This window comes from Natator depressus, chromosome 22, assembly GCF_965152275.1.
Source record: "Natator depressus isolate rNatDep1 chromosome 22, rNatDep2.hap1, whole genome shotgun sequence".
NCBI lineage: Eukaryota > Metazoa > Chordata > Testudines > Cheloniidae > Natator > Natator depressus.
The window spans coordinates 12,007,214-12,019,992 of NC_134255.1; the positions used below are offsets into that span (position 1 = coordinate 12,007,214).

General features: G+C 41.8%; 1 protein-coding gene across 5 annotated transcripts in view; it reads right to left on the reverse strand.

Annotated features, from left to right (window-relative positions):
* Positions 1-2,472: 2,472 nt before the first annotated feature.
* Positions 2,473-12,779, reverse strand: part of TBCEL (tubulin folding cofactor E like) — a 36,544-nt gene continuing 26,237 nt past the window's right edge. For all 5 annotated transcript variants that reach the window (XM_074936853.1, XM_074936856.1, XM_074936852.1 and 2 more), the window contains exons 8-9: positions 12,378-12,494; positions 2,473-7,152 (exon numbers count right to left, since the gene is read on the reverse strand). In XM_074936853.1, the coding sequence (XP_074792954.1) occupies positions 6,834-7,152; positions 12,378-12,494 (436 nt within the window). In that variant the 3' untranslated portion in view covers positions 2,473-6,833. The remainder of the gene's footprint in view (positions 7,153-12,377; positions 12,495-12,779) is intronic.

Below are 12,779 nucleotides of genomic sequence, written 5' to 3' on the forward strand. Positions count from 1 at the left end.
GAACAAAAAAGACCCAGCAGATGGGTTTCCTTCAACTTTGCCATTGCAGGATTGCTCCCTCCCCCCTGTGAGAGTGTGCCATCTATTCTAATTGTAAATGGCATGCAATGGGGCTCCGGGAGACTACTCTGCAGGAGACAGATCTCTCTGTCAGGGAACATTTGCTACTATTCAAATTAAATTTTCCTTTTAATTTCATCTCATTATCCCATTTATCTCTATCACTCCCTTTGACTGGTTATAGACACTTCAGGTTGCTGTATGGGGGTTTCTTCCCAAAGGTTGGTGTGTACCTAAAGATATGTCTGCACTGCAATCGCGGGCTGTGACTGTCATATAGACATTCCGGAGCTAGCTTTAACCTATCTAGCTCTGGAAATGCAGCAGTGAAGTTATGGCAGAGTGGGCTTCAGCACGGGATAGCTACCTGAGTGATTACCCAGGTGGGCTTGTATAGCAGCACTAAAGTCCATGCTGCTACAACTTCATTGCTCTGGTACCCACAGCAGCTCGCTTAATGCTAGTTCGGGTACATCTACTTGAGCTGCAATCACACCCCATGATTGCAGTATAGACATACCCTCAATCTGGCTGCCAATGCTAGAGAGGACGATTTACTAATTTTGGTACCAGACATAAGAATTTAGTCACATGCTCTATACAAGAGAGAAAGACAAAGACAAAGAGAGTAATTTTCCCTCACTTCTAGAGAAGGCGTGTTAAACCATAGAATGATCTGGATTATACGATTTAATATGCTCAGATTCTTCAATACAGGTGAGATACAGCGTGCTGCATGTTGACCACAATACACAAAGGGGACTTGGATGATGCATGGGAAATGGGGGTGATTAAACCTTAACCTCTAGGTTGCTTGTGGACACCTAGGGCTAGGTCAACCTTGTTCTAAAGTTGTTAGCTGATCATTGGTAGCATGTGTAGTAATAATATTTAGCTCTTTTATGCCATTTTTATCTGCAGATCTCAAAGCCCTTAAAAAGATGATTTACTCCAATTTTATAGATGGGGAAGCTAAGGCACAGAGGGGCAAAGTGACTTGCCCAAGGCCATTGAGCAAACCAGAGGAGGAGACACGAATCAAACCCCAAGTCTCCTGAGTCCCAATCCAGTGCTGTATCGCCTAGCCCCCCCCCCCCCCACTGCTTCCCAGTGACTAAAATGAGTTGGGGGGGTCTCAGCTCAGTCTCTAAAAGACAAGCATCCACTTTAGAAGAAAAAACCCGCACAACCTGTATAATGGTATGAGCCGTCTCATTCTACACGAGAAGTTCTTGTCGGACGTAGCACGGGAGGAAGTTGCTTTGTGTCTGAAACAATGGAACAATTCAAGGTCAGCAGGCAAACCAATACGTCCTTGAGAAAGGCTGTTAAACAGCATGTCTAATGTTCTGGCTGTTATCTGCCCTAACACCGTTTAGCCCACGTGAATCTCTGGGTGCTGCGTTACATGTTAAAGAAACACTATGGGATTAAGTCTTTCTTCACCTCCACACAAACAGCGTGATGTTCCAAACCAAGTCAGAAGCCAAAGAAACAATTTTATACTTTTAAAATCAATTTCACGTTCCATTTTTATTTCGAGTATTAGCTCCAAGCTATTTACAAATAGCCAAAAAATATGAAATCCAATAACCTGACCTTAATTTTAGTGCTTCTGCCTTGGCAGATAACACTCATTTAACTTGAATGGCAGTGTGGCGAGTGGGTTGAGGAAGGGGCTGACGCACGGGCTTTATTCCCACTTAGGCCACAACTGTAACACCCTAAGGCAATTTTGTTCAGCGGAGAAATAAGTACAGAAGCTTTGAGACTTGGTAAAGCACAGTAAGAATCCTCAATAGAAAATGCTCTATTAGGCCATCGCTATAGTACCCATTGCTGTGATATTCACGATTGTATTAAAGGTATTATCACTGGAGTTTAAGTTAACCTAGGTATATGGGACCAGGCTTTATATTGAAGTAGTAAATTATTTTGCATAGGTGCTTGGAGCTTGGTGGATGCAGGGAGGAAAAAGGGATGAAGAGATAAGAGGGTAGATTTTCCAAAGCACTTAGCCTTGGTCCAACTCTGCTCTCACTCAAGTCTATGGGAGCGTTACCATTGACTTTAATGGGAGCAGAATTAGGTCAACACTAAAAGCTTTTCAAAATCCAACTCTAAAGCTGTGGGCTCCTGCTGACTTTATACCTGTGCTTAAGATAATGGCATGGGAACATTGAGCACTGACAATTCGAAATCACTTTCAACCAGTCTCAACAATAGGAATCTTTCAGGAGCAAGACAATGTGCATTAGCTTTTGGAGACACAAGCTGCCTTAACAGATATTTATTGCACCAAGGAACTGATGTTCTAACTATCCCAAAGGCAGAGGGGAAAGTATGCATGGGGTAGGGGGTGCAGGAGAAGTTTTGCTATAAGAAACAAATGAGAAAGTTGTCAAGAAACCCCCTGGACACTTTTTTTGTGTGCGCAAAAGTTCAAATAAGTTTATTGAAATGAACAAACCAATTACCTAATTGATATGCGTTCCTCAGCAAACTCTGCCATTGAACCAAAAGGAGATTTTTGGAACAGGAAGCACATTCCCCCTGACTCCAGTGCCCAGGAGAGAAACCAGAACACAGGAGAAAAGGGAGACTTGGAGCATATTTTTTCTTGCTAAAGATTACACAGTTTTACAAATAGTGCTAAGAACAGACCTTCATGTTTAAATTATATTCAAAAAAGGAAAAACAAAAGAATTTCCAGTAACTTCAGTAGACAAATCAGTGAGGCAGAAGGTTGAGAAATGGCTGCCTACCTTCTCCATGTAATGGAGAGGGAGTCTGCTTGAACGTCTACAAAAAAAAACCAACAGCCAAATTATGATGGCGCATGTACTGAGAATACACACCACAGCTTCTGGGATGCTTTGCATTTTCAGATCTGTACATGGACAAAACCAAAAGCATATCATTTACAAGCACAAATGGCAACTGATGGAGGAACAATTTTGTACTTGGAATCTTTAGGGTCCAATCTACTGCGAACAAAGAAACGGGTCACACTGTAGAGCAAAGACTATGGGTATGTCTATACTACATACGTTGACGGAAGGGGTTTTTCCATCAATGTAATTAAGCCACCTGAGAGGCGGTTAGGTTGACAGAAGAACTTGTCTGTTGACCTAGCTGCAGCTACACTGCTGGTTAGGCAGAAAGGCAGTCAGGGTGGGAAATTGTTCACAGCCCTGAGCAATGTAGCTAGGTCAATCTAATTTTTAAGTGCAGACCAGCCTATGATTACGTTTGTTAGTGGTTTCCCAAGATCATGCTGTATATTAGGCCTAACTGTCCACCCAGGGTACATACTTAACTCCCATGAGGGTTAATAGCAGTTTCTAACACACACACGGATGCATCCTTTGTTACAACTGTACATCCCATACATTTGCTGTTTTAAGCAATCTAGCTGTACCATCTGGTCACATCGTGGATATTCAAGACACACACAAATCAGAAAGCAAAATGTCACAGTATCTAACCTCATTATACAAAGCTGAGTAATGTTCTGATTTGTAATTCCCACCTAGTTCCCTGTAAACTAAGTAGTTAGAAAATCCACTCTATGTAAAGGCTTATGTGCATGAAGTAACATCAATAACAAAACAATAGCTGGCAAAAGTAGCACTTGGTTAAAGGACGCAGGAGGAGCAGGAGGGGTTTTTGGTGTGTTTTTTTTTTTAATAAAAACATAACTGGACCATTTATTGAACTAGCAATGTCTACAAATACAGAGCATTTCGGCATTCTGGACCACTAGGCATCAACTAGAATTAGGTGAAAATTTCTGCAATTTTATTCCCTTACAATTTTAGGTTTCCAAAATTCTATGAAATTGCTCAGAAGCAACCTCATTTTAAATGGGAATATTGTCCAAAAATAGGACCCAATTTCCAATGGGCAAAAAATTGGAAGATGATCAAATTTTGAGCATTTTGAATTTTGTGCGATTTCCGCCCCTGCATTCAAGGGCTGAGCATCTGGATGTGTAAAACATTCCCTTTTTTGGAGTGGCCTTTTTTCTTACCCAGCTGAAGTCTACCGAAATTTTTATACAAAATGCATAGTCTGCTGCCTGGACAGACTGTGAATGGTTCTATAACACTAGCTAGAGACAGCCTGTTCCCCAGAGTGGTGAAATTGCAGTGTCTGTGCAGTGGCTTTTGCAAACCTGGGTGGATCATTGATCTGGTTTATATGATAGTGCTAAATCTCATATCTGTGAAGAAGGCGTTATCCTTGTTCACTAAAAACCCTTGTTTTTCTATTCAGTTTTCCCATTCCTACCAGGTCCATCGTAAAAATAACATTTAACTGTTGTTCAGAGCCAACATGGCGAGAGCACCAATTTTGTTTCTGGATATAATCAAAACTTTTCACAGGCAAAGAAACTTACAAGCACATACTTGGCCTTTTGTAAGATCCCATCGAATGCTTTAATTGACTTTATTTCCTTCTCTAAAACCAAGATATTTAATTGTGCTAAAACAGTTGGTCAATAATTACAGTGTCTCGTTAATACCAGTTACAATGCCATAAATATACCCAAGATAGGTGATTACCGTTCTATAGAATTAGATCAGATATTCCTTTGTATCTGCATCAGCCACATAACCTGCACAAGCTTATGACTGATGGGCAACATACTCATACAGTAAGTCAACAGGAGAAATAAGCTTCTAATATTAAACAACCATATCTTCATAAAACTTTGTTTTATAATAAAATATCTTATTAAACACAACTTCTTCTATGTGTATGTATGTATATATCATACATGTGTTGGCTTGACGTTCCATTGCAGGGCAGCAAATGGATTTACTGCCCAAATGGGCAGAAAATACATCCTCAGTTATGCTACAGCTTATAAAGCACATTCTGCAACAAGAGTCCTTAAAAGTAAAACTTTATATTACACTGTCACCATTTCATGGTTCTTTATTCTTATTGGATCAAGTCAGGTCATGTGGATTCCATGTTAAACATGCAAGCCTTGGTCTGTTTTATATTGCTCATCGTGATGTTCCCAGGAGATCAACTCTTACAGCAGAAGACCAGGCACAAATAATTAACTTATCTTGAATCCTCTTATTTCTACGTTTACTCTAGATGTGGAACCAGTCTCAGCTGAATAGTTCCTGGACACTGAATCTGAAGCGTATGAGATTATATCCCTCCCTGGACAATCCAGGTAAAATATGAAGGGAATACACAACTCCAAGAATATAAAGGAGTTCAGTAACTCAGACAAAAGCGTCATGAGAAAGAAAGTGCATGGGGAGGGAGAGGATGTTAAAGAGCTAAGGTCAGAAGTTCATACGTAACTAGAGCCCTGACTACACTGCTTGAAAAACATTTTTTAAAAATGTAGTTGCTTAAAAGTCAGTGTAAAGTCTTCAACTTGTCAAGGTGACAGAGGAACAAAGGAGGGCCCTGTAAAGGGAGACAGCTGTGTGATTTACAAGAGATACATAAAAGGGCTGAGGATTTCACAGCAGGATCATAAGAAAGAGACCCAGCTCTAAAGGAAAAAAGTGCCTATTTAAAATCAGCACACTATGCCCATGGAGAGTTTGGTGGAGGCTACAAGGGAGTGAATCTGGATCGTGAACGTCCGCTTTACAATCAGTGAGAGTGGTTTCTCATCTACTCACCTTCTACAAACGGATTTAAGTAAAACTGATACCGATCTTAAACACGGGGGTCCACATTAAATTGGTAGGTGGAAAAGTGCTAGATTAGGATAAATTCCTGGAGTAAGAGTAAGAAATAGGACTCTATACTAAGGAATAGGACTCTGTCAGGAGAATGATTTTAGTCTTTCTACTCTCAACACAAACTGTCCAAAGGGTAAGTGCTTGTCAGTGGATCTTGCAGGCAATAGGGAAAGGACATTCAAAGCAACTCCATTATGCTGTTCAGCATACTGTTGTGCTGTTAATTTGGATTCCCAGTTGACACAAAACCCATCCAAGAACAGCCAGAGTTTTCTGCAAATTAGCATATAAACATATTTGGCTAAAATACTGTTAATTCCAACCTTCGGTAACATCAGACGTGTCATTCAACTACACACAATGCCAGAGGTCTAGCGAAGCTGAACAGTTTGCACGAGATCAGAGTAGAAGTGACTACTCTAGATACTGAGTTTTGGGAGGAACATATATATATTTTTTTATTTGTACATTTTCTCTCTCCCATTTTATTTACTCTTGCAAACCAAGTGTAGTTTAAGATGCTCTGAATACCTGAGTTCTAACTCAAGCTGAATACTGCTTAAAATCCTTCCACTAACCTCCACAACAACAAAAATTTAAAGACATCACTTTGCTGGATAAACAGCAATTCAGCTATTTATAACCAGAGTCAAATAACTGGGTGGACAAGTGCTGAGTCCAATCTTTAATGTAACAGAAGTACTGACCAAATTCTGCACTGAGCTCTGACTCCCTTACTGATGGACCGTAATACCCTTCTTAGCTTGAAGAACTGACCATTCATGCTAAATTCACGAGTATACCGGAAGAGTAACAAGAACATCAAGGTATCAGATATCCTGAAACACACACACACTGAAGTCAGTTATCTCCTCTTAAGTTCATTCACATCGGATGGTGGCATGTCTCTCGCAGATTTGGGCACACTACCTGGGCTAAGAAGTCAACTCGTATAAAAACAAAACCTCAACCCATCAACCAACCTAAAAACCCTGCAAAAAGTCTTTAACTCGTGTGTGTGTTTGTGTGAATGCACAAAGCCAGAAGAGGTTATTTAGATTTGGGCTCCACAAAAAATTTGTCTCCATCCTGAATGCCATAAGAATGTAATGCCCGTGAGTTGTATTTCATCTCCTCGGGACCAAAGGGAACTTCGTGGTCAAAGTAGTAGAGCAACATGTTGCTTGTTGACAAATGCACTACAGTTTTTAATTGTTTCTTTAAGTCTGCCACCGTCTGATCTAGACGGATGGATATTTCCTCCACCTTATCTTTGAAGTGAACTTCAACCTTCGCGCTGCTCCGGGGCCGAAGATCCACTACTGCTAAGGGTTCCAGCTTTCCATATTTTGTGACTAGCTCATGATACCTAGAAAATAAAAAAATAGAAAGCTACGTCATACCTGCTCATACAATTGTCACACTGCTCACAAATTACTTGTGCTCTGTAACTATAATACTGACACCTTCCACCTGCAGATCTCCAAGGGGTCTTTGCAGAAAAGTTGCAAGGCTCAATTAATTCCTGTGAGTTAAGCATTGTAACCATTTTAGAGATTGGTAAACTGAGGCTCAGAGGGGTTGAAGGATTTGGCCAAGACACAGAGTGATTCAGCAAAAGCCAAAAACAAAACCCAGGCATCTTAACAACAAGTCACCCTGCCCCTCTTTTTAAGAACTAGACCACATGGCATTCACCAGTTAATCTGCAATCAAGTTAAGAGCCAATCAATTAACTTGAGGTGAAACCTCTAGTGAAGACCATCCCCTGTTGCGTGAAGAACACTGTTTAAGACTGCAATAATTTAGAAGTAATACAGAGCCCTCCTCATACACTGACACTGTGCAGGAACAGCAAAAAATGCACCAAATATCTGGTTTCACATTTGCCACTAAATCTTGGAGATTTAAGGGAGGTGCTCATTATAACTCACTAACTACCTGGCGCAATACTCATTCCAGATGAAAATTAAATGGCCTTCCACAAAGGATGAATCTAGACCGTGATGTTTGTACTCGTATCATTTTCCATACAATGCTTGGGAAGAAGTACACGTTTTGATACGAATTGCCATACTAGGAACAAAAGCAGAAGGGCCATTTACTATAGTAACCTTGTCTCAGACTATGGCCAAAGCTGCAAAGGAGCAAAGACCTCAGACTGAATGGAAGGCAGAATATAGTGTTTTAGAAGACATTATCAGCAACTCAAGATGTGTATGGAATACCTGTGTACTGCTCTGAAAATACTCATTTAATCAGTTAAGGAAACTGAGAAAAGTTATTCAATATCTGGAAATTCAAACCACCTATCATGACTTTGGGAGAATATTGTTCTAACCATAGCTTACGTCTCCTGCCCAAATATGTAACAAAAAAAGTATCAGAATTAAATAATACTAAATAATAATAGTACAAAGCATTTTGGTCAAAATTTTCAAAAACGAGTGAGTTTGGGTGCCTCAATTTTAAGGTACTTCAGACACTTTAAAGGAACCTGATTTTCAGGAAGCGCTGCACACCCATCAGAAGGCCACTTTGATCTGATACGACATTAGACTTTCTCTGAATCCAGCAAGCTGCAGCATGGATCACTGAACTTTCCCTGGCTGGAGGAGGGTGCGGAGAGAAGTACTGGCTTGGTGGCCATGTGGGTTTGATGGAGTTGTGAAAACAATGAAAGGCTTATCCGCATGAGGAAACCGACCAGCAGAACTGCAACAATCTAATTATACCCCTGTTGCTATGCTGGGATAATTCCCCAGGGGGACACTCTATTCCAGAATAAAAGTGAATAATTATACCAGAATAAGGTAGCTTTTATTCCAGGATTACATCCACCAAGAATTATACTGCTACAGTTCTGCCGGCCAATTTCCCCATGTAAACGAGCTTTAAGAATTGTCTTGAAAAGGTCCAGGCACAGAGAGATGTTCCCTGGAAGAGGCAAGTCTCTTCTCTACTGCCTGCCGCAGCTGGTATCTCTTCCATCAGGAAAGAAAGGTAGCACTTCTACTGACGGGCTGGGAAAGTGGCAAAAAGTCAACACAAAGTACAAGGTAATTGAAATGACAAAGCTAGAGAGCTGCAGACAGGAGGTAACATTTCAGAGCCTCTCCACAGTGGGCTGCACAGAAAGCTCTTTTTGTTTCCCATCTGACTCAGGGCTTAATGTAATCAGTGCTGTGTCACTGCCCCACTCAGGGGATGATGGAGCCTGGCAATATGGGAGCCCCCAGGGACTCATGTTAAAGGTAGGAATGTTCCTTCACAACAGCAGGCCCTCTGTCTGCACAGAGCGTGAGGTAATGGCCACAGCGCGCTAGGATTTCCCTATCATCTCAGGCGAAACAAGCCTTCAGTAGGGAGGAGTGCCCAAATACAGGCCACTGTCCTGTTCTCACAATAAACAGGGAGATACAATCAGGCCTATTTAGAAAACCATTAGTTCTGAGAGGAGGAAACATATTCCTCATATTTTACAAACAAATAATTAAATTAGCATTAATCACCTTGACACCAGGAATGAGGATTTCCCCAGTACATTTCCTCATGCCTCCAGCAGGAGACAGAGTGAGAGAGAGAATGCGCTTCTCCAGGAACCTGCTTTCTCTGCAGGGCATCTCTTGCTATTTAGGGTCGCCAATTTTGGTTGGACGTATTCCTAGCGGTTTCGTCCCATGACGTAATCTTTAAAATTAAATCTTTAATTCATGGAGACTCCAGCACAATCCTGGAGGGTTGGCAACCTTAATATTTGCAGAAAAGTAAAGAGTTGGTTATGCAGAGAGCGTGACAGACTCAGCAGGTCTGTGTGTACCTGAGATGCACCGAGCTCCTGCTGCAAGAGGGCTGCAGGTGAAAAGTGTGGATGAATAGGGGGACCAGTACAGTGGAGGAGGAGAATGAGGGGAAGTGAAAACACACACTGTGAACATGCTGTGTGTTACGAAACATTAGCCCATTTTCCCTCCTGGGGAAAAGGCAGAGAAATCTCACAGCCTGTTTCTTGTACCATAATCAGATTCTGCAGTAAAACAACTGTATTCCCCCAAGTCCATAAAGACTAACACATAGTACTCGTTTGGTACTTCGATACCAAGGTAATAGGCACCTCTGAGACTTACATAATCACCTTCCACAGCCTGACAGACACTGACTGCCAAAGAAGACGATCCTGAAGAAGTGAACCTGGCTAAAACAGTTTGATGTTCTATGTATGAACAGGTTTCAGAGTAGCAGCCGTGTTAGTCTCTGTTCGCAAAAAGAAAAGGAGTACTTGTGGCACCTTAGAGACTAACAATTTTATCTGAGCATAAGCTTTTGTGAGCTACAGCTCACTTCATCGGATGCTGTAGCTCACGAAAGCTTATGCTCAAATAAATTTGTTAGTCTCTAAGGTGCCACAAGTACTCCTTTTCTTTTTATGTATGAACAGTGGCCCAGACAAGCACGTAACTCATTAGACATCCACCGACCAGAGGTGTCACTCAAGAAGCAGGCCTTAGTTTTAACACAAGCCACTGAAGGATTGCAAGTTCTACTATACATTTCACTCCTTTTCCAATTCATGCAGCATGTAGGCTGTGAATACTTACAATGCAACTGGACTGATTTAAAGAGACAGAATACTATTTTCTTTACAGAGAGGTGTATCCTGTTATCTAGCCAACAGAGACATTTCTGTTTGCAAGCTTTTCATGTACAGACATGTCCAGCTCAGCTGTTTTTGGCAGAATTTCCAGGATCCCTGTATGAGCAATGCAGACTGCATCCCTGCCAATTAATCAGCTACAGCTGCTCTTGATCTAACTAGGAACAGACTTTAAAGACAGGTTTGAGAGCAGATGCCAGACTTGGGGGCAGGAGGTGAGAGAGGTAAGAAAATTCACTTCAGAAACAAGGGACACCAGGTATGTGTCGGGGGAGGGGATAGGGGGTACAATGGTCCTGGAAGTGAAACCTGATCTCAGCATTGGAGACACCTCAGCCATCTGTAGCATGGTCTGAAAAGGCACACAAGCTCTCTGGAGTGGAAAAACAGCCTTTAAAGCTGCACAAGTCTCTCAGAGAAGCTGTAGGGATGAAGGCATTCAGACAAAGAGCTCATTGATCAGGAAGATGGATGCAATGGTCTTTAAAGGCCAGGAACTGGAGGGGACACACATTTCTTTCATCTTCACGTTAAGTCTTACACAGATACTGTAGAGAGATAGCAAGTTGCTCAGTAAAGCTTCCACCCTAAATCTAAATCCTCTTTACAGGAGTTAGATGATTATTACTATTTCAGACTGTGACAGCATCCAGAGGACCCAACCAGAATCAGTTTCACTGTGCTAGGTGCGCCCAAACACACAGGAGAACACAGTCCCTACCGCAAAGCTTACAATCTTCATAGACGCTGGATGTATAATTGAGTCTAAACCCAATTCTCCTTCTCTCATTAATTTATCATTTAATTACACATAAGGCACGCATCACTGTAGTATTTAAACAGGGATCCCTTTCACTGAAGTCATTCAGAGGCTGCATGCAAGAAACTGTTTAGTTCTTTTAGTACCATCTCCTGCCCCTCCCAAAACACCCTCAGGGTCATTTGTGAATCGACCCTTCTGATGTAGTGATTGCACAGGTAGGTTAAGACTGCAGAACTGTTTTAAGGCAGTTTTGCCTAGTAGTTAAGTATGGGACCGACCGTCCGGATGCCTGGATTCTGTTCTCAGCTCTGCAACCAACTCCCTGTGTGACCCATTGTGTCACCTGAGTTCTCTGTACCTCAGTTTACTCATCTACTTCCTTATCTCAGGGAAGGGATTTGTGAGGCTTCATAGTCTGTAAAATGCACTAGGTCTCTGGATACAATGCAAAGTACTAGGAGCAATGACTTGATGCTTGATCGAACCTTCCTCATTCCATTAAGAAGCAGTAAACACATATAGGTATCAAAGGCTACTGACCACACAGGTGCTATCAAAGTTCATTTGTTTATTGACATCAGATAACGGAGCATATTGTTTTTGGCAAAAAAACCCACACAAACTTGTGTTCTGAGTTTTTAGAAGAGGGAAAGCTTTTATCCCTATGTACATTCTACCCAACAGAGGGCACGAGGATTAGCCATTTTGTTTTGGTACCAGAGAGAAGTATTAATACGGGCTTCAAGCGACTCCAGGATGCAGGGGGATTAGTGAGATGGCAGTGGGGGTTGCCTAGAAGAGGCAACGAGGATCACGGACAGAACAGTCGAACAGCTCTTGGAAGGGACAGATCACGGAGTCGAACAGATCACGGAGTCGAACAGCTCTTGGAAGGGACAGTTTAAGGCTGGATCTGACACAGTAGTGAATCGGTAAGATATCAGACACACCCCACGGAGGAGTGTGGTGAGAAGATCAATTAATATGGACTGAGGGAGGAAAGGATGGTAGGAGGGTAAGGAACTTTTTGGTGTTACAAGGCCCAGACCTGATTTCCAGTGTCATTTCTCAGCTGTAAGACACACTTTCAGCTGCACACTTTCAAACTGTCTAGTGAACATCATTCTCCTTTCCTGTGCACTGCGCTTTCTCTGAATTCCAGCTCTGAAGTTCGTACCTGAATGGGACTTCCTCTGGCGGGAAGTCCAGGTAATACCGAATGAAGAATCGCTCAGAGTCCTCTCGCTCCCCATCGGTAATGACACTCCCATTAAGCTTGATGATAGACGGCAATCTGTATGAATACACCGAGGAACACTGTTAATGAGGGTACGAAAACCTAGCCACGATGATTAGCAAGACTCTAGAGCCAACAGCAGCATGTGATTTTATCCTCAGGGCCGCATAGCTTCGATCCCAAAACCTTGCTCTCAAAGTACTATGCAGTGTCTTGGACAGTAATTAGAATTATGCATCATTTGACTACATTTTTATTTCTGTGCATACATAATAAATAGTTAGCACTTCTCTAGTGCCTACCCATCAGAGGATTTCAAATCATTTTTCAAACATTTGTTAT